Below are 23,067 nucleotides of genomic sequence, written 5' to 3'. Positions count from 1 at the left end.
TGAGACAGTTTCCCCTTTTTTTGTTCCGTCTTACTTTCTTGAGTCGTCTTCAAATTGGCCCTGCACCACATCACCTGCTTCTTTATTCTCTCCCCAGCCAACTGTTCGTGCTCCCCACTATCCATGCGTGCGATTTTATACGTGAGCATGCATGAGTTTATATGCGTGCATGTCTAAACAGGCCTGTCCTGCTGTGTAATTGCAGGCAGTGTGTCAGCCCATTGGCGCTGCTCTGTGTGGAGACTAAAAGATGTTGCTAATCCGCCAGGTCAAGCAGCCAGCAGTGACTGAATTCAACCCCAGGACCATAGCCACAAATTGGGACAGACTGACAAGGCCCTGAGGCATTCTGGGTATTGTTATGAGCTGCCAATAGGCCTCTATAGCTTTGGCTTATTTGTGAAAGAGCAGCCAAGGAGAGGGGAAGATTAATAGGGCCCTGCTGACCCTGGAGTACGGTTGTAGATCTATATCACCACCAGACACTTTCTGCTTGTTGCATGTGTGAACGTTTTTGACAAAGATTCCAAAACACTTCAAATTCAAAATCAATCTGAAAACAAAGCAGGACATCACAAAAAAAAGAAATCTGATCTCCAAGAAAAAGCAGCAAAGTCCAAATTCTGACTCTTCTGGAAGCACTGCAGTCTGATGAATGATGGCCCTTTGTTGCGTAATGCATAAAGCGGCCATGGCCGACCCTGTTTTATCGGACTTGGAGAGCAAATGTGAGAAGTGAATAGCATTAGTCCAAGTCAGTGCACCCATAGCAGTGTAGCCAGCCCTGAAAACTCAGTCTGCTCCGACTCATCCACAAGTTTTATGAGCCAAGATGATTGAAGGAGAAGCAAACGGGAAGGCTGTAGGAAGAAGAGGCGTTACTGAGATGGATGGATGGAAGGCTGAAGTAGAGACAGCAGCCGCTCAACAGAGGAGCGTCGCCCTGTGGAGGACGGAATGCGAAGGGGAACAGGTTTTCCTCACAGGGACTGAAAAGGATTGACACAATGAGAGGAGGGTAAAAGAATGGAAGTGGAGGACTCTGGCTGTCAGGACTGGCGCTGGGATGGAGTTAGATCTCATTTCTCAAGTGTCGTTGCACTATCTGCGCCTCCTCCTCTCCTTTTTGAGCAATTACAACCACAAAGAGGCTGACTTCTTTCCTGCAGATCCTGTGATGAAAATGCCACCGTGTTCAGGGAAAGCTGACTTATTACGAACACTTTTCTGATCATGATGCAAAAAAAAAAGAAATGTCCACCGCAATAACATCATTGAAAATCTAATTTTACAAATTAAAAATAACCCAAAACCAAATATTGAGAAACCTGTCATTCCATCAGAGCCGTAAAGGCCTTGCTTTGGTGGCTGCAGTGCTGGGCGCATGTGGGCGTTACACTGCTCACATACTGATGGAGATCTATTGATGGAACAGAGTCCAGGGAGGAGCAGCTCAGCTGAAAAATCCGTTCAAAGCCGGGATTCTTCTTCATGTAAGGCAAACGGAAAAAAGCTAAAAATCTTAAACATTTTCGTATTAAAACACAGTATATATTGTAAAAAATGAATAAATTGTTATGTGAGCTGATTAAAGTCCCCCTCCGATCATCTTTTGATCTATTTTCCAAGTGTTCCCGGTGGTCTTTTAACACTAGAAGTCCCAGGCTTTTCAGTGCCTATTTTTGATTAGTGGAAGCTAGGTGGCAAACTCTGGTGGCTAAAGTAGCATTACTTCACATGTAAACATGGTTGTTAACTGAGGAATGTGCTCGGGATGTAAAGATGTGCTACGGGGTTGTTGCTGTGGTTTGTTTGTTTTTGTGTGTGTGAGGAAGGGATAGCTGCTAACTCACTGTTGAGAAGATTTTTGGCAGACTTTTGGCAGTCTTCATCCTCTTGCCCAGTTTTAGTTATGTATATATTCAGACATGTATGAATTTCCTTGTCTGCATAAATGTAGATTGCTCAGCATAAATGGGTACACCCATTTAAAAATACACATTTTGTTTGTAGCTCAATGATATAAACAGTTCATCACGATTGTGTGTCACTACTGCTCTGGATTATGTCACGCATAGACGGTGTGGTGCTCCAGAAAAAGCTTAACCCGCTGCTCGGCGCGAGTGAACCGTGTCTGTGAGCAGAGCAGCCGGAGTTATAGCTTTGTGTTTGCGGACAGGCGGGTGGTGCTTTGTTATGTGTTTATTACGGGTTCTTTGTTAGGCTTCCGACCCGCCGCTCTTAGAAACCGTTCAAACGATCACATGGATTTGTGTTTCCAGACGTGTCCCGACTAAATAAAGGCCGATGTTATTCCCACATATTTACGTGCAGCCAAGATGCAGATTGTGACATTTCCCGCATGGATTTTGTGTTCATCAAACAAGGCTAATGTTGTTAGAGCGTGTTAGCTTCCTCCTAACTCTTCTTCCAGCACTGTTCTTCCACAAAAAAAATCACTGACCACACAGATTAAAAATAAAATGATGAGCGAACAGACGCTTCATAATATTAATAACAGTAATAAAAGCACATTTAGAAGATCGTCTCCTATATTACCGAGCTGCTGCATAAATGTATGTGGCATCTCGGTTTGTTTACAGAGGGACTCATTTCCTCTTCTGGTATTTTAAACACAACTGCGCATGCCACAATGATTTATTCTGACCAAAAGTGTAAACGTTTGTTATTATCGGAAAAGGTTTTTCTGGGCCCATGCACACGGTTGAATTCTAATCTGACCATTGATCCGATCAAGATATTTTGCCCATGTAACTGCGGCTATTGGTGCTGCAAGAAAAATGGTGAGCAACATGAGAGCTATCCAGTCGTACAGTTTAGAGCCAAGACCATGTTGAAAACACCAAAAAACACAATTTTCATGCGTGAGTCTATAATAAGCTCAAACTAAAAGGCTCAAATATTTTTACAGATAAAATTGTCATGTTTAGTTTCCTATATTTACATTTAGATGGAAGCTCATATGAAGATGATTCATTGACAGTTTTATTTGTCTGACTTGTTATTCCTGCTGCAGGAAATTATTATTAAATCCCAATTTTTCCCAAGTCTGGGAGTGAGCAGACAGTCTCACAAAGGCGACTCAGAGTGAAGCAGTCTTTGACGTTGAAGTGTCGCCGTTTGGAGTGAAGATGGTGAAACCTGGTGCTTTTTAGGCGCCAGCCTTGACTGACCTTTTTCACCTTTTTTCTAAGGAGGAGGGGGTGGCTTTAGGGAACAGAAAATCCTTTAATTGCAAACTTAAAAAGGAGCAGGTAAACACTTGGGGTTGGGATTTTGAATCCTAATAAATTGCGTTTTGGGGAATTTTTTTAAGCACATTGGAAGAGATTTTGTTCAGAAATAAACACAATATTGGAATATCACAGACTATAGAGTTCACTTACAATATCATGCTTCAATTTTGTACGAGTTCTTGCAAACTAAACTACTTTTATTAGTAAAGTGAAGCCTAAATCACAACTTTAAATAAAGCTTAATGCTCTGGTCTGGCAATCTTTATTCATATTTTCAACATAAAAGCCTGCTCCAACAACAAAGAATTTTAAGAAGGCAAAAAAATAACATATACATCTTTCCTACATGTTCAAAATAAAAAAATAATCTAAACTAAAACCCTTGAATTGCAGTTTATACCCGTTTATGTCAACACTCTGGCTTTGATGTGGCTTTTCAGCGTGCGTCATGCAGACAGGACTCAAAGCCGCCGTGCGCCACACGTTCCAAAGCTTTTCTAAAGGATCTGCTTTTTCCTCTGCGCAGCATTAAACCCGATCCCCTTGATGCGTGGGGAGCGCAAAGTAAATTAGAGATAGAGGAAGGAGGAGGTTGATCCGCTCCCCGTCACCTCCATCCTGCTCCGCTTCGAGCACAAAGTCGGGGCGCAAAGAAAAAAAAAAAAGAACAGAAATGGAGGCAGAGAAAAAAGATATTTGAAAAGCTGCCACGAGTTCCCTGTCACGCCGCCTCCTGTGTGGACTGAGCCACGCTCTTTGTTATCCACGGGCATGAATACTGAGTGGATGTAAGGAGAAAAAAGGCCCAGAAGAAAGGAGGAAGAGAAAACCTTGCGTCTGCATCTGCAACAAGCCAAACAGATTGACTCCTAATATGATGCTTAAGATCTCTTTTTGTCCACTTGGATGCAAATATTAAAAAAAAAAATGTGTCATTTAATAGGATCTTCGAGACATTAAATCAAAACAAAAGCTTATTTGTAACGTTTGCTTCAAAACTGCTTAATATTATAGTGACTCCACAAAATAAAATAAAAATTCATTTTATCCTTTTAGCATTTCTCCTTCTAAAATCCATGTTATCATTGTTTCAGTAAAGACATAAGTCACTTGAGACCATTTTTCACAAGAGGGACAGGTGTCTCCTCCAATCTGCGCCAAGGACACGTGACGCAGACAAAGAGGAGGCAAAAAAGAGACTTATCTTATATATCAATATATTATAACAATATTGAATATATACTTAATGATATGTAGTTGAAGAAAATGCATAAAAATGTGTCTAATTTTGATTCCATGACCGAAATGTGTGACCTGCATGGATGTGCCCCAGCCCTGGACAGTAATTAAAACATTTTCCTATCATTTGAGATAAATGGAGCAAAATACAAAAACCAGATGATTACTTTTTGAGGGTTGGGTTCGGTGTGTGTGTGTGGGGGGGGGGGGGGGGTCAGGGAGCTTTAACTCGGTGACAAAGGCTCATTTGCAGGTCAATGCGATGGCACACTCGGCTCTCCTCTCCATCCATTTCGTCTTTGTTCCCCGTCGCCTGCGCCGATGCCAGATGGTCATGGAAAATGCTAATTTTCACAAGCACCCCCCCCCCCCCCCCCCAGAGGCTGATTTTCCTGTTTTCTAAATTTAATTGCAGACTTCTTGTAGGCTGTCTCATTAATTGTGTGTTCAAAGTGGAGATTGTGTCGTCCTCAGTCATATTTTTGGTTGCTACTTTGGACAAACTTTCAAGCTTTTGCGTCTCAACATGTGCCTTATTTAAAGAGGAAGATATATATATATAACTATATGTATATATAGTTATATATATATATGTGTATATATATAACTATACAACTATATATATACATACATATATATTGTTTGTGTGTGTAGAGAGAGAGAGAATTTGAGACTTTGTCAAACGTTATAGTGTTATTCTAAAAAAAGAAAACATGTTTGCAGATCTTATTAAAACACAAAGTCCATTTTTCCTGACATACTTCTGAAAATATTAATAAACATTTTTGACCTTTTTATTTACCCTTTAATTTCTAGATGTTTTTGTCATAAAAGGAAAAGAAAACTACGCTTTTTGTTTCTGTAACCCTAAGAAATGATACAAAGAATGAAAAAAAAAACATGGAATTCTACAGGAAATCTTAGATCTTCTTGCTAATAGGAACTAATTTTTTGATGACTGAAACAAATGAAACTCTGGCTGTAAGAGTTAAAGGTCAGACGGGTTGTGAAGGGCCCATGAGACTGATTCTCTCTGTCAGCAGCTGCCCTGTTGAGTAATATTCTGTAAGGAGGCATATTAATGAGGTCTATATGCTCCCTGTCATCCTCCCTTTATGGCCGTCATATATCAAGGCTAAATGAAGTTATAATTGTCATCCAGGGTGTTGTATGATGCTGCATTAACGTGTTTGCTGTCTTGGAAGTGCTTTAAATGTCTGACATAAATTGAAATCATCTTCTATAGATCATAAAATTACGTTTTTGTTATTTCTCTTTTGAAGAAAAGTGGAATTTAGTTCCTTCACCTGAATGACCTCTTTTAAAGTGCCTCGAATTCAGGCCCTTTTTAGGAAAACAAATCCGAATTTAGGTTCTTTTAAGGGGGACACATTTTACATAGTTACACAGCTGCGGAGACAAATAGGGGAAGATGACCCTTTTAGCACTGTGGGGTACTGGAACCCCCTCCAATGTGTCCAGTGTCCAACATAGAGGAGACTTCATTAAAGTAACACATAAACAGCTGTTGTCTTTAACATGTGAACCATTGAGAGTTTAAAACGATGCTGGGCTCCCCCCTGTGCATATGGGCGTTAATTAGCTGGATATAGCCATAGATTAATTATAATATTTTTTTCACCCATTCCTATCAATGGAGCAGCGAGACAAAGTGCCCTTTGTTCTCTGATGCAGGACATTCTGTGGCTGACTGAATAGGTCTTGGCTATGTCTACATGGATTTGCCATATGGCAACAAAAAGGAAAGAATAGAGCCGGAGAGCGCTTTGTGTTAGAAATCCGAACAAGCTCCGTCACAGCTTATAGCCGCATAGAACCGACAAAGTCACTCTGGCAATCAAAAGTCTGCCTTCTTTTAATCTGAACACTCATGTGAGACAGTCAAGGCCACTCACAGGCCCGCAGAAACTTATGGAAAATGATCTGTCGGGTGTTTTTGTGTGCGCCCTGGTTGGCTGGCTGGCAGGCGGCACAGGCCCTGCGCGCATTCATGAGGCGCTGCGTTTGGCTTCTTTCAATTAAGGGTAAACTTGCAAGTATGACCTGTTGAATGGTTTGTTTCAATGGACGAGGACAATTACAAAGACTAGTAGTTCTCTTTTTCCAGCTCTGGCAGGTGGCCTCCACGCCCGGTGTATCCACGGAGGGGTAAACAGTGGATGTGAGTGGGTCTTTAGAGGGCTTGTTTGAGTGCGGGTGGATGTGGGGGAGTCTTACAAAGCCCGGATCCGAATGCAGCTGCCGCTTCTTTTAGAAGAGCCTTTAAATCCCGAGACTGGATCCTGCAGCTGCCATCAAGGTCGCGCAGAAGATGGAGCTGCGTCCACTTGAGCCCACGGACTCGGGCCTTCAAAACGCAACAGCTCAAGGCGTGTCCGGTTTCATAATGTGGCTCATCGGTCAATTTAGGAGAGAGAGAAAAAATGACGCATGGGATGTGGCAACGTAAAGGCGTCACTCAGCAGTTTGCGCAAAATTTCACTCAAAAAAAAAGAGAAGTGAGGAAAAACCCTCATAAAAGACTACAACTACAAACAAACAAGTAAAGTGAAAGACATTTTTTATTCTCATCTTTTACAGGACTCAATCAGTATGAAAGCACAAAAAACGGCTCAGACACACACAAAGAAACTAGTTTTCAAGTCAACTAAAGTTACATGATTGCAAAAAAAAATGTAAATAATAAAATATGCCGAAATCAACAAGGCTTTTAACAAATACAGAGAAACATAAATAACTTATAAGTTAGAATAAACTTAAAAAATATACATTTTACAGTAAAAACCCGGAACAGAAATAAAATACGCTTTTGTTTCTATAAAGCTGTACACTTTTGGCCAGTGTATTCTTTTAAAGAAATTTTTAGGATTGCACAGATGTTAAAACATTTAACACTGTCGAGTGGCTGCATGCAAAAGCAACAATGTCTGCTACATTTGTACTGGATATAAGTCATCTGGCGCAGTTTCCTCTTTTTTTTTTCCTCCTCCTCAAACTCCTACGTCTCCTCCGGTCCTGAGAGTGAAGCCGCGCTCCGCCGCAGGTCGCTCCAGGCGCGCCGGCTTCTCTTCGCGGCCCGTCCTTTCCTCCACCGCCGCGGCGTTAAGGATCCTTTGTTTTTTTATAATCATGCATTGTAAAATAAAACGGAGGAAATAGTGCAAAAATCCACCTGTAGAGAGGAAAAGAAAACCGACATGAGTCACTGGAGAGCCAGGATAGACGGCCGCTGAAGCTTCTCTGCTGAAACAAGAGACAGCAGGCGTCACCCTCTTGCCTTTTCCCGCCACATCGTGACGCAAATCCCCCTCCCCCAACCACTGGTGTTACTACAGCTACTACTATCACTACTGCATTTTCACCACCACCCCATCCCCCACACAAATAACACGCTGCACCCGTTTAAATCCCCGATTTGATGCGTAAAAACGCAAAGCTTCTATCCAATCCAGCAAGGAGCAAGATTTTGTCCTACTAGAAACAACACTGCTGAGAAAATGATTTACTGTAACCAGAGTCGATAATTGTGACAGCTCTTCATTACCTTCAGCGGATCCTTTTTCGGGGAGTCTGCTCCACCAGGATGGCTGACTTGGAGAGATGGCAAGCGCTGGTTTCATTCGTTTTTTTGTCAGCAGACCTCCTTCGTTTCACGAAAAATTCTGTACGAAAATGAAAAAAAGAAAGTTAGAAGAAGACATAAGACGAGTGGGTTTAAAACGTAACCGTGGGTAAGACGGATGGAGCCACGCAGGAGCTTTAAACGTACCTGTGATGCGTGCGTTGCCGTCCGCGGACGCCGACCTTTTGCGCCCCGTAAACGGGAGCTGTCTGCTCGTCCTCCCTGAGTAGACTTTCTGTGCGCGGTTCTCCTGGTTCACCTCCGCCGCGCACGGAGCGCCGCTGCCTTCGGGAACCGCTAAACGCTCCAGTACAATCGGGTTCTCCGGGAGAGCGCAGTCCGAGGAGGCTCTTTGCTTCACGGGCGTCGCAGGGGTCCGGCCGCTCTGCACGCAGTCCCGATAAAACGCCGGGCTCTTCTCCTCGGGAACCTCCTCCCACTTGTAATCTCCATCCAGAGGGGTGTCGGCCTCGAAATTAAAGTTCCATCTCTGTCGGTCGCGCTCGGAAATCTCCCGGAGCTTGGCTTTCACGTCCCGGCTCAGCTCTTCGTGGTCCACTGGTCCGAAGAGGCTGCGGCAGACGCCGGTGCGTCTGTGGAGAGGAAAGGTCCTGCGGGCCACCAGCCTCTCCAGCGCGCTGCTCGATAACTCGACGTTGGACATATCCGAAATCTTGGACACTCGGGGATGACAGAAGGAGGCGCGTTGTGGAGTCCAGACGAGGGGAACACCAAGTGTTTTTGTTGTTGTGTTGTGGGATCAGTGCGTGTCTTCTCTCCAGACAGACAACACCCTTCCTCTTCCACAGATCTGTTTAAATGTACCTTGACTCGGCAGTGCCCTGACTATATAAGCTCCCGACGCGTCAACACTCCAAACAGGCACCTCGGACGGCTTTCTGATTGGTGGCTTGCATAAGTCCAACCCTCACCAAACATACCCCCCCTCTCCCATGTGCCCACTTGGCTATGTGCCGACTGCAGAGAGTTTCTGTCCCGCTGATGTTACAAAATTTGTGCTTGATGTCCTGGAATCACAGAGAGGTCCCCGTTCATGGCTTTTTGGGAGTTTTCCGACCTGCTTCCATATCTTCTTCACTGTTTTTCTGCTACTTTTATAATGCGTCCGATTTACTGATGAGCATAGAGTTTTAAATTAAATGAATTTGCTCATTTTGAACTTAATTAATGCCAGCAAAGGGTTCAAGTCACCTAATTATTAAGTTCAGAAGAGTAGAAATCAGCGCAGGCATCATTAACTTTGACTTCTGTCCTCTGAGCTCCGAGGAGAGACCCCAGATTCCTGTCAGGGGAAAAAACAGCAAGACAGAAAAGGAGGACAACGCCTAAAGGAGCCAAGAGATGAGCGCACAGTGACCCCTAGCGGGCTATGAATGAAATTGCAGTTCATTAATGTGGGAACTCGGGGACAATTTCATGTCTATATATTACAGTTTTTCTCCATTGGTTTGGCTCATTTCTTGAAACAGAAATACATTCTCAAAACAACATGGACAAAATTCCAAACCACTCTGCATTTGTTCACAACAGAATGGCATTTCTCATTAGTTTCATCAAAATGCAAATGTCTTAGTACATGTCTCAATGTTTCAGTACGTCTTTCAAATGATTAAGTACAGGTAGCCTTCATTTAGCACAGATTCCAAGTGAATAGATCTTGTTGATCTAAACTGATTGTTGATTCTCACTCCAATGGTTGTTCGCTCCAAAATGAGTCAGCATTATTTCATTGTGTAAATCATCACATGCACAATAGTCTGTTCAATTGTCAAAATCAGTCAAGAACATAATAGCATGAATACGATATATGATCCCTTGGAACATTTGACAAATTTATTACAGCAATTGACAGTCAGGTGAAACTAGAACTTGACTAACGAAGGAGGATGTCCCAGGCCAGCGAGGGGGCAACATAACTATGTGTGCTGCCATATCTGAGAATGGTGTGGCTACTCACATCCCCAGTCTTGTCCCATACAATACACAGATGATCCTCATCTTCTTTGACCGCCTTCATTTTGATTTCATGACTGAAACTGAGAGAGATGTCGTAGGGCCTCACCTACCACTATTTGTTATTGTATGGGACAATGTGAATTTCCACCATGGCTCGCTCATCAGGGCCTGGTTCACTACTCATCCAAGGATGTTCATAGTGTTCCTACCACCTTACACTCCTTTTCTCAATCCGATTGAGGAGTTTTTCTCCGCTTGGAGGGGGAGAGTGTATGAGCATCAAGGTCAAGATCAGAGGTCCCTGCTCTATGCAATGGATGCTGCTTGTGAGGATGTTACAGGATATCAGTGTAGGGGATGGTTGCCACATGCACGCCGTTTTTTCCCTCGTTGTATCACAAGGGAGAAAATACGCTGTGATGTGGACAAGAATCTGTGGCCAGACAGACAGCAGAGTGTGGACGGCCAGCAGGGTGAGGACGATGGCCAGGAGAGGGAGGGTGAGGACAGCGACCAGTGAAAAACTGTAGGCTGCATATCATTGTCATTGTTTTTTGTTTGTGTTTAAATTATAAAGTATATTATGCTGTAAACATTTTCTTTTTATTCTGATGTATGAAAGTTACTTTATGTGTGTGAATGATAATGGTTAGAATTTCCTTGGCAGTATGAGTGCAACGTGTGCTGTTACTGTAAACCTAAGAGGCTACTCTTACCCTAAAATCCAATTTCTTTTTTTCAGTTTTGTACAAAATTTTATTCTGTTAGCTATACAAAAACAGTACAGTTACCATTGTCAATAAAGTACTGACCTACAACTGAAAGGTGGACATGAGGGTTATTTCAATGGTCCTCTGCTATAGTGACAAAACATCTAATCATTTTGTCTTGCAGTGCCTACACAATGCCAAAGGGACAAAGTATTTTGGAGGCACTGACTGTTTAAATGAGAAGGAAATTTAGTTTTGACACATGAGTGAATTGCTTTGGGAGAGATATGGCTTTTGCAGGTGAACCATGGTGTTGTGCCGACCCATCCACATTATTTTGAGAAAAGTACTAAGAGTGTTGAGAACGTCCAGTCTGATCAAGAAATGAGCCAAAGCAATTGAGAAGGATCTTTGCCTTTTTGGTGGCACTGACTCTTTACATGGGAAAAGAATTTAGTTTTGAAGCATGAGTGAACAGTTTTGGGAGATATATTATGTTTTGCAAGTGAGTTTTTGTGTTGTGCTAAACTGTAATACTGTTTTGCCAAATGATCTTAGAGTTTTGAGAATGTAATTTCTGTTTCAAGAAATGAGCCAAACCAATGGAGAAAAACTGTATTAAAAACATGGAAGTTCTTAGTGCAACGACATTCTTGCTTTGCCATCCAACCCACTAGATAAAAAAATACACAAACATACAGGTAATAAATGCAGTTAATAAAAAGAACACCATTTAAAAGCAGAAAACGCACTAAAATGTGACATTTGTCAAAATTAAAACGTGCTTCGCACTGAAAAAAGCCTGTTATTACTTATTATTATTGTTTTCAAGTGTGGATCCGTCACAGCCAATGGGGGTGCAGATGGTCGTGATGCAAAGGAGGAAGTTGTAGAGGATCAAAGTTTTTTCAAATTTGGCCTTTTTGACCAGCTGTGTAGTGTTGAAAGTCTAAGTGAAGGTTCCTGCTGATGTGAACTCCCATGTTTTGGGGCGAACAGAGGTTGTAGTAAAAGAAAAAAAGGGAAAAGAAAACTAATTTTACTAAGAAATTTGGGCTCTTGCATCACGGTGAGGAGGCGCTGGTTCCAATCCCAGCTGGGATCTCTGTGGAGTTTGTATATGTACATGTGTGGGTCAGATTTCCTCCCACAGTCCAAATAATAGGGTAGTCCATAGGGTAATTGGTGACTCTAAATTGTCTCTAGGTGTGAGGCTGCTGCAACAGACTGGCGACCTGTTTACTATTGCCCAACAGCAGCTGGGTTTTCTTCCAGCAACCTTGTGACCCCGTGAAGGATTCAGTGGGTTCTGGAAATACATGGATGAACGGATGTATTACTACATGCAGTCATCATCACAGAAGTAAACGAGATGAGTGAACAGGCAGAAGCACTCAGGTGTTCAGTGAACTTCTGCATTCTTTGTTTAGAAGACAGTGCCTTGGGCCTCTCGGGTGGCACTGAAAAGCATCATAAATAAGTCAGTAAGAGCATCTCACCTAACATGAAAGTGAGGATTGTCACATGTGCAGAAATGAAGGGAGGGATGGGACTGTATGCAGCTTCCTACTTGAACCACCCACATAGATGCCCCCCCATGTCCTTCCCTGTTGTCACTAAAGTTCTCACATGCGTTCCTTCAAACAACAATAGTTCACCAGCTATTTCTGCTCTTTTAAGTCATTCTATTTGAACTGTAAAAAGATAAAAATGTGTAGATTTCAAAGTTTGCTATGTTTGTTAGGGAGACAAGTAAAGATGTTTCTTTCTGTTGAAGTATGTTGTTAAAGAAAATGATTTACACAGGGAATTGTATCCACAAAGTCAACACAGGGGCATTTTCTTTTAGTTTCTCTCTCTTGGCTTCAATAAGTAAAATTTCAATTTTTTTCTGGTTGAGCTGCAGAAAATTTGCCATCGGTGATTTCACATCTAAAATAAATTTTAAAAAGGGCTTCTATTGGTCTTGTGTCATCAGGAGACATATAGCTGGGTATCATCAGCATAGCTATAAAGGTTACCTTATGGCTTCTGATGACATTCCTCAGAGGAAGCACATAAATGATAAAAAGCAAGGGGCCCAGTCTGGAACCTTGAGGCACACCACATTTACAGTTTTTCTCGGTCACTTTAGTACAATTCTCAGATCAGAATGAAATTCCCAAAACAATTTTCAATCTTCACATCATGATGTCACTTGTGCACATCATATGAGCAGTTTCTCACTTCTTTGAACAAATTGGTACATCCATGCAAATGATTATGTACAATTCTCTGCTCTTTGCTAAATTATCAATTGTTTATGTCATGTTGATCAAAATGTATTATATAGTTCCCTATGCAATAGTCTTACTCCTCAAAACACCTAGTCATTAGTTCATCGTATAAGTCATTAACTGCAAAATGGTTGACCAAGTTGTCATAATGTGACAAACATATTTCTATACATCTCCATTATATGTTTTTGTCTAAATCACACCAGACGCCTGCATAGGCTGGATAAGACACTCTAAAAGATTCTTTCCACGCTGCATTGCAAGAGAGGATATTTGCTTTGATGTGGTTGAGAATTTGTGGCCTAACATACAGGAACGACAAGAGGGTTTTTTTTCCCCTTTGTGTTACTGTTTGCAGTGGATTTTTTCTATGTTGGGATGACATGGTCTGTCAACAAATTACAATATGAACAATAAAAGTGTAAATGTGAATCTTGTCCAGTCTCTTGCAATCAAACAAAAAAGGTGTAACTTACATTTTACAATAATTGTCATCAAAACTTTAGCCATAGTTTACATCAGAACCTTCCTCTAAAGTACACAGTTACATTGACAACATGACTAAGTCATTTGACTGTCTTGTTCGTAGACAATGACACAAGGACTTGAGATTCTGATGGCACTGACATGTTCAATGACATAAAGACTTAGTTTTGAGAGATGAACTAAAGATTTTGAGCAAGTTACGGGCTTTTGCAAGAAATCCATAGTTTTTTGCTGTTTGTACAAATTGTTTTGAGAAATGCACACACAAATTTGCAAACTTCAATTCTGATCTGAGAATTGTACTAAAGCGACTGAGAAAAACTGTAAGAGCAGTACCTGAAATCCCAAGACTTTTAAGTCTGTTCACAAGGACCAGGTGATCAACACTATCAAAATTTGAACTTAGATCTAATAGAACTAATGCTAAGATCTATATCCAAGGCACACCTGACATCATTAACAATCCCTAACAAGTCTGTCTGTACTTTGGTTTGTTTTGAAACCAGACTGGTTTAACTCAAAGATGTTGTGTTAGGAGAAACTCATTCAGTCGTTTCTGAGTGTTCCTTTAAAACTGGCGCTCTGAGCACCAGCCCCTCCCAACCCACAAAAAAGAAAAATGCAGTTTTTATCTTAATTTTCTCTATATATGCCCTCCATTATCAGAAAAATGCCACAAGCACATGTTAAAAATAGTTTTAACATAATAATTTTCATTGGAGTGGGATAGAAACAGTATTTTTATGCTATTTAGCTCTTTCTAGTGGAGACTCTTGTTCACTGCAGCTATTGAAAACGTTCCAGCAGAAAATCCTTCCATCGTTTATGCTCTCATTTTCTTTTTGGGGGTCACAGACACTTTAAACAAAGGTTACTGCAGGATCACATGTAAATGAACAGTTGCACAGGCTAACTAGGTGCAATAGAAGAATAATCATTTATTTATGCAACACATATGGAGGACAGTTCACACAGGAAATCAATTAGTCAGCCTTTTCTTTTTGCTCTCAGGTGTTCAGTGTAAGCCACCCCTATCAGATCTTCTCTGTGGTGTGGCAAATTTTATCTGAGCATTAGCCAACACGAACCAGACATGTGAATTAGTAAATCTCAACAAAAAACAGCATATCTCTGAGGAAATCCCACAATGATGATAGATAGATAGATAGATAGATAGATAGATAGACAGACAGACAGACAGACAGACAGACAGACAGACAGACAGACAGACAGACAGACAGACAGACAGACAGACAGACAGACAGACAGACAGACAGACAGACAGACAGACAGACAGACAGACAGACAGACAGATAGATAGATAGATAGATAGATAGATAGATAGATAGATAGATAGATAGATAGATAGATAGATAGATAGATAGATAGATAGATAGATAGATAGATAGATAGATAGATAGATAGATAGATAGATAGATAGATATGGCTTTATTATTGTCACTGTCAACTTGGACAATGACACTGTAGTAGTCGCAATTCCAGTGCAAAAACGAAATCTAACAAAGTACCATATAAGACATGTCAATATGTCCAAAGGAAATGTGCAAATAAAAAAAGTCTGTAATACTATGGAGAGTGATATGTACAGACATAAACATGTCTGATGTGCAAAAACAGCATGTAGGTGGGGAAGTGTTGACAAGTTTACACAGCATAGTTACTCAAATAAGCAGATATACCCCTTGTGCTATCTTAGATGACCCCACCCTTACATTGACGTGTTCTCCCTACCATAACAAAGGTGGATAAAGGTGGAAAGATTTCATGTAATCCATGGACACCAGTGAGGATCACAAATCATTGAAGAAGAAAGGTTCAGCGCTCTGTCTAGTGGGCCTAGATGACCCAACTCCCAATGTTAAAGTGCGAATTAGTAAGTGAATTAGTAAGTCTCTCAGCAGCTAAAATCCAAGGAGAGTGTGTGAAATAAAGAGAACATTCTGGCAGCTTTTTAATCAGAGTAACAGGTTTGGTCAGTGGGCAAGTTCAGTGATCCCTGACCTGTTGGTGGGAAAAATGTTACTTTCATCTTTTAAGCACACACATGCTTCAGCTGGTTTAGTTCTCTCTTTGAAATCTTTGGAAACATCCAGAGGGGCTTAGCCCCAGTTAAGAACGCCCTGGGGACAAACCAGACTTCAGACAGAAGACTGATTGATGAGCATTCAGAGACCAGAAAAAGATTTTGATGCATTTGAAGAGGAGGCTCTTGTCAGACGATTGATGTGTACCCAAAAAGGTTTGAACTCAGTGAAAAATAACCCAAATAGAAGCTTTCATGAGTGGCACTTCAAGAAGTGGAACTTTTACATAAAATGTTTGTTTTGAACTAAAAACTCACATTTTAAATATGTAGTAAGAAGAAGTACAAACTGCAGTATGTTCTATTCAGATTTAACATTATTATATTACACAAACTTCCCATTTGCTCACTTAACTTGGTAAATCACACAAAAATCAATCACAATTGGCCATTGTTTTTGTAACTTTTCATTTCCTTTTTTTATTTATGCTTTTTCGATTGTTGTCAGCTGTAAATGTGTAACTTTTGTCGTTCTACATCGAAAGCTGTGCAGCCGCGCCTCAACCAAGATCAGTCACCTGAAAAATGGAGTCTTTTGATGTTTCAGAGGAGCTGCAGGCATGTCTCCTTAGAACAAAAGCCCTTTTGATCCCACCATCCCAAACATGCTTTTTATTGCATGTTTAGAACAAGCTTGAAAATCTGAACGAGATGAAAAAGCTTCTTTGCTTCTTTACAAATGAACTCTTCCACACAATAAAATGGAAATCTAGAAAGACACAAAGTGTTCTCCCAGCACACAAATCTGTCCTTGCTTGAGAAATGCTTGTGAATTGTTTTTATAATTCTTTGTTTTCAGAAGCGAGTTCGGTCACATGGCTAGCGTTAACCCTTGTGCTAACATTGGGAGTTGGGTCATCTGGACCCACTAAACAGTGCGCTGAATCTTTTTTCTTCAATGATTTGTGTCTTCACTGGTGTCCATGGATTACATGAAATCTTTCCACTTTTGTCATGGTAGGGAGAACACGTCAATGTAAGGGTGGGGTCATCTAAGATAGCACAAGGGTTAAGAAAAGCCCTCCTGTTGTAATGTCAGATCAAGCGTGGAAGTGGAATCTGTCAATCTGCATGTTATCCTGTGGTAATATTACATTTTTATTTTATTCCAATGGAAAACCTGTTTTGCACAATTGATCATATTCTGTTTTGAATTTATTTCAAGTTAAAATTGATGTTAACTGATAGAAAAACACATTTAGGGAGCATTTTTTTGTGACTCTGGCACCGAAAAGAACATTTGAGTTTAAATGAGTGTAACTATTTGGGTGTCAAATTACCATGTAAATCATGATTAATTCATTACAGACATTTCAGCACATTATCTTTTAAAATTCACATCAATTTCATTTTAAATGTATAACTACGGCATTTTCTTTTATGTAAGGGATAATGCCTGACGAGGTGTCGATTATCAGAAATTAAATGACGACACGTCAAACCGTTACCACCAAGTTCATTCATTTCGCATAATACACCCCCCCATCGGGCCTCATTATACCATGGTCACTGACCAAACAAATAAACATTAAATCAATTATTAGTACTTTAATCTTGTTTTGTCGTTTAGGTTTGAAAATTCTTTCACAAATTGCAAGTTATTTAAAACACAGTTTGACTCGTTGTCATGGTAACAGCTACCAAAGCGTCCCTCTGCAGCAGGACAGGAAAATGGTATATATGCTGAATAAGAAGCACGAGGCATCATTTCAGAGGGACAGTTTACCTCTTACCGCTTGTTTTTGTCCAGACTATGAAGCAAAAGTTTGTTTCAAAGAAACAAACTGTTCATTTCCTCTGGTGTCAACTCCTAGAGTTTCATCTCCTCCTCTCTCCTGCATCCTGGTCTTCAAAATGATCAAATTCACCAATCAGGTTAAAGCAGGGGTGTCAAACTCATTTTCACTGAGGGCCACATCTGCGTAGTGGTTGTCCTCAAAGGGCAGATATAACTTATACATGTAACTAAATGTAATGAAAAATAAATGTAACTACTCCTTAATGTGCTGCACGGTGGCGCAGTGGTTAGTGCTCTTGCCTCACAGCAAGAAGGCCCCCGGTTCAAGTCTCGGCTGGGGGACCTGAACCAGAACATCAATGGGGGACCTTTCTGTGTGGAGTTTGCATGTTCTCCCCGTGCATGCGTGGGTTTTCTCCGGGATCTCTGGCTTCCTCCCACTGTCCAAAAACATGCTTCATAGGTTGATTGGCAACTCTAAATTGACCATAGGTGTGAGTGTGAGAGTGAATGGACGTGTGATTGAGGATGTTCTACCCTGCGACAGACTGGCGACCAGTCCAGGGCATCCCTTGCCTACGCCCAAGTGGCCGGGATAGGCTCCGGCAACCCCGTGACCCCGAAAGGGAAAAACGGTCAAGAAGATGAATGAATGAATGAATACTCCTTAATGTTAAATAACTCAGTTTTTATTATAACCTTTTAAAGTGACAATTATAGTTGCATAGAAAACATATGTTTGCTTGTTACTCTAACATAAATTCTTTTAAATATTTTCCGCTTATTAAAACTTCATTAATGGAGTTCATTAATGAAGGATCAAACTGTCAAAGTGAATAAAGAGAAATATCAGAAAACTGAGCTGAAAGAACATGAATTATTGTGTATCATTTGACAAACAAAAGGCTGCACACAACAACAATTTGTCTGCATTCACACAGAAGACCTGCAAACATTGAATAATTACAACAGCAGCTACGTCTAAATAATATGTAATCAACTAGAAAATTGTATTTCATTTTAAGAAATGAAAAACCTTTTTGCTCTCACGGGCCACATACGACGACATGGCGGGCCGCATTTGGCCCGCGGGCCTTGAGTTTGACACATGTGGGTTAAAGGAAACTACAAAGCTTTTTCTAATGTCTTGCTGTTGTACTGCACTGTGGAAAAGGGTATAACGGTATATTTTATTGTATTAATAAGAGATTCATGGTCGCATATTTAGGATTGTTCTGAAAAGTGTTCCTATATTGTTTTATTTTATGTGTTAAATTAGAGCACTCTGACCTTAATGCTTTGTTGTTTTTTATTTTTTAGTAATCGTTCAAGATTGAAAAAAATTCCCCTTAGTGATGTAAAAGTAAATGTCGGAATGACGAACATAAAAAAAAATTTTTGTTTGTAATTTGATCTTTTACTGTGGCACATTGTCAATAAATGTAATGAAAATTCCTCAAAATTATTTTGTTCAGAGCAATTGTGGGGTTTAATTATAAAAAGATTAATTAGATTAAATAATTATAGAACATGATTAATGAATAGCTCAGAAGTTATAGAGTATATATTGTCTGTATTATCACTTATAAAGACATTGTTATTGCATGTTTTATAAATAGTTTGTTAAGGAATCTTATTCTTAAGTGTCTCTGTATTTTTTTAAGTGTATGCGTATTTATTGATTTCTCTGATTATTTTTTGTCTCTGTTCTAAGTTCCACTGGTGAAGAAAGTTCCTACCAAATCTTTATTTTAGGTTGGTTGATTTTAAAGTGTGCAATACTTTGTTTTTGATTCATTTATTACTGCACTATATGGGGTAAACACCACTGAAATGTAATTTTACTGTAGAATTTGGTTAAATTTTCATATAAAGTTGCTCTTCTGTTTAAATATTCGCATCTTGACATTTTCACTACATATTTTTTCATCTTCTAAAAGAAGAAAAGCAAAAAGCAGATTTGTGAAAGGAGAATTATATGACGCGACCAGAAGGAGGCACCATAATGTACTGCTAGGAGTCTGGGTGAATGCAGAGGGTTTTGCCAGGAAGGTCAAACGAATCACAAATAAATATTTTATACCGTGTACGTTTATTCATTTGTGGCCCAAGTTAACAACAACCACCACCAGTGCTGTTGACCTACAGGGCATCAGTGACAATTGGGCGACTGTTGATCAAATAAGGAGTTCAAACTAGAGAGTCATTTGATGGAAAGAGGAAAGTTGGAGCTCCCGAGTCTTCAAGAGACTTGATGGAAAAGCAGCAGGACTAATAAACTACAAGAAGGTTAAAACGGTTTATCATGGGGTGGATGGAAAGAAGAACAGAGGGATCATGAAGGAGGATTTTGATAAAAAAAAAAAAAGTTAAGGAGGTGAAGAAAGTGTCAGAAAGGGTGATGAGTCTGAACCACGAAGCTGAAGGTGTGATGGTGAATATTTTAGTGGTTATGAATGTGGGCGAGAGGAGAAGGAGAAATTCCAGAGGGAGATGGATGAGGTGATCCAGGGTATGTCTTCACAGGGAAGAGAGGGATTAAGAGACGTGTGGGTGAAGGAAACGAAGGCGATGAGGATGTTTGGTGTTCAAGACAGAAATGCAGACGGACACAAGAAGAGCAGAGGACTACTTCTTTTCAAGGAGGGGGGCAGAGGATTTGCTGTGACGACCCCTTAAAGGAAGCAGCTGAAAGAGAAAGAGCTTTCGTTGGAGCTTGGGCTTTCTGTACCCTTAGCAAAAAAGTAGTCAATTTAAGTGTACTCCAACGATATTTAGTCTATACTAAAAATTTTCTTTTTATATACTATCTATATATTGTAAACTCCAGTTTAGTCTAAATAAATATTCTGTTCGTACACTTCCTACACTACACGTCCACAATCTATACTATAATATACTTGCTATACTTATAATGAAGTAGTAAAATAAACTTTGAGTGTACTACTTTCTTTCTAAGGCTACTCTTCTCAAATTTTAACTGCAACCTCACTGATCATCATTTTTTTTAAATATTTTTTTTCTATAAACTGTATCTCACAGTAGATGTAGAAATAAACTGTACACTTTCTTTGTATTAATTTCTCATCTAAAATCACAGATTTAATGAATAGACTGTCCATTAATAGTGTTTCAATGGGGTTAGATTATAACAACAAGGTCTTCATGAATTAGTAGTTTATTGGCAGCTTTTTTAGCCTATAGATCCAATGCAATTAGAAACATAAATAATACACATGATAATGTGGTAACATACTACATATCATTAAAATCATACTAAGAATTTTGGAATCTATCCAGAATTATAGTTTTTTATAATTGTACAGTGAATGCATGATCCAGTAATTGGCTGGTTAAGGTGCAACAAGTGAAATGCTGTTAATTTTTACAGAAAGGGTTCATTGTGCACAGCTTAAGGTTTTGGGCTTTTTTGCAGGAGACCACAGAGTTCCAGGACGTTTTATGCAAATGTGAAAAACCACTCTGGCGAACTCCATCTCACAGACAATAGACTATGCTTCAACAAAAGAAAGGAAAATAACATCAGGATGCTGTTCAATAATCACAAAATTTTGAATTTCCAACATCTGACAGAAAAGCTGATAAACTGTTCTGAAGCTCTTTGTCAGAATCATAGGTTGGACGTGCATCATTTGCAGTTTGCTCATTGATTTTAAAGAACAAATCAGTAAATATAGGAAAGTCTCATTTTTCTAACCTGGTGGATCTGGTAAATCGTTCCAAAATTGATTCGTTTTCTAAAAATTGTAAATAACGGACCAAACTTTGTTATAATCAAAGGGGTTTTTTTTGTAAAGAAACAACATCCTCTTTAAGGTTTGGAGACATGACCAAGTTTTTAAAGTTGAGAGAACCATACAGTGTTTATCCATCTTCCTGGTGCCTCACAGTTGATCATCTATAATGATTGCTGTAGCTCTTTCACATAATGTACAACAGCCATTTGATGAATAAATAAGTAGATGAATAAAATTAAAAAAATGTTAAAATTACTATCAAAAATGACCATTCATAGATAAATTGAAAAATATATTATATATGTATATATATATATATATATATATATATATATATATATATATATATATATATATATATATATATATATATATATATATATATATATATATATATATATATATATATATATATATATGTTGTTGGGTTACTATAAGGCCCTCATAAAACTTATCTGGCAATTTAATGTTTTTTTAGCTTTTTATATATATATATATATATATATATAGTCAGACATCAACTGGGATTTGAATTTATTGATTTAAATTTCAAAAGGTATTATCAATAATATAGTAGTGTGAACAATTCTATACAGCGTTTTACAAAGATATTTACTAAATGACAAGTACAGGAAAGATCTCCTGAGGGGACTTGAGATATGCTCACCATTTAGGTCTTTGCACATGCCTGCATTAGTTCTCAAGCTGGCCCTGAAATGCTAGCGCATGTCTCTGGTTCTGAGACAAGAAAATCTGAGCATATTTATAGAGCTTTACAGACGGGTTGAACTGAAGAGACGACTCGGATTAGTTTTCAACACATTAATAGATGGAAAAATTATCCTCTCTCTTTTTCTTATGAAGTCATGTCGTTATAGAGGTTTCACTATGATACTTTCAAATTTGTAAATTTCTTCACAAACTAGGTAAATGATGCAGAATTAAAAATTGAAATCAATAGGATGCAGATGCCCCTTGGCAAAGAGTAGTACATTTGAAGTTTATTTTATCAAATATACTTGAGTGTAATTATAGTCTAGTATCCCTTGTGCTATCATAGGCACTTTAACATTGGGAGTTGGGTCATCTAGACCGCACTAGACAGTGCGCTGAACCTTTTTTCTTCAATGATTTGTGATCTTCACTGGTGTCCATGGATTACATGAAATCTTTCCACCTTTATCCACCTTTGTCATGGTAGGGAGAACACGTCAAAGTAAGGGTGGGGTCATCTAAGATAGCACAAGGGTTAAACTATAGAACATGTTTGTGTAGTGTAGAAAGTATCCCAACTGTATACTTCTTGGCTAAGTTTGAACATTTTAAGTTTGAAATGTATAGATAGTAAATAAAAAGTAAACTTTAAGTATACTACCTCACTTTTAACAGACAGTGAACTACTGTAATTGTAATACACTTAAATTAACTACTTTTCGCTAAGGGCCTTCTAATGATAAGAATGTGAGAATAACTGCCATAATTGACTATTACGGTATTTTAGTAAAACACCTTACTCAGGTTTTTTATGCTTTCTACATTCGCACTCCCATGTTTATTCTTTTTAAATTTCTGTTTACAAAGAAAACGGATGTGACGTCATACAAGCCACCCAATTGTACCTCCCTAGTGAACATCTCTTGCCAGAAATCGGGTTTATTGCTCGTTTCTGTGGTCAACAACCTTAGCTAAATCAATGCATAACTTGATTAAATATCGGTAATGAGTTTTTGCTAAACAATTTTAAAACACGACATTAAACTACGCACGAATGAGCCAAACCCGCCAGAAAGGTCAGACTGTCAAGTTAAATAAAATTAACAAGGACAAGTGAAAGGATGACTTCCGTGTCAAATATTTTGATTTCAAAATAAAACCCCGT

The 23,067-nt window shown here is 39.4% G+C and overlaps 1 protein-coding gene across 1 annotated transcript; it reads right to left on the bottom strand.

Moving 5' to 3' along the window:
• Positions 1-7,060: 7,060 nt before the first annotated feature.
• On the bottom strand, positions 7,061-8,984 carry LOC101173627 (uncharacterized). The gene is made up of 3 exons (XM_004069487.5): positions 8,287-8,984; positions 8,062-8,179; positions 7,061-7,689 (listed from the first exon to the last, which is right to left on the bottom strand). The coding sequence occupies exons 1-2, from the start codon at positions 8,801-8,803 to the stop codon at positions 8,064-8,066; spliced, it is 633 nt and encodes a 210-aa protein (XP_004069535.1). The 5' UTR covers positions 8,804-8,984; the 3' UTR covers positions 7,061-7,689; positions 8,062-8,063.
• Positions 8,985-23,067: the final 14,083 nt, after the last annotated feature.

The sequence above is a fragment of the Oryzias latipes genome, chromosome 6, assembly GCF_053564925.1.
Source record: "Oryzias latipes strain Hd-rR chromosome 6, Olatipes_Hd-rR_3.1".
Taxonomy (NCBI): domain Eukaryota; kingdom Metazoa; phylum Chordata; class Actinopteri; order Beloniformes; family Adrianichthyidae; genus Oryzias; species Oryzias latipes.
Note: the sequence above shows the minus strand (reverse complement) of the source record. Positions and strands in the feature narration are given on the sequence as shown.

Excerpts from the sequence above, each read along its gene's own strand:
- LOC101173627 (XM_004069487.5), bottom strand. The coding sequence starts at position 8,803 with ATGTCCAACGTCGAGTTATCGAGCAGCGCGCTGGAGAGGCTGGTGGCC. Across the intron at positions 8,180-8,286 it reads CGGCAACGCACGCATCACAG|AATTTTTCGTGAAACGAAGG; the intron begins GTACGTTTAAAG and ends ATTTTCGTACAG.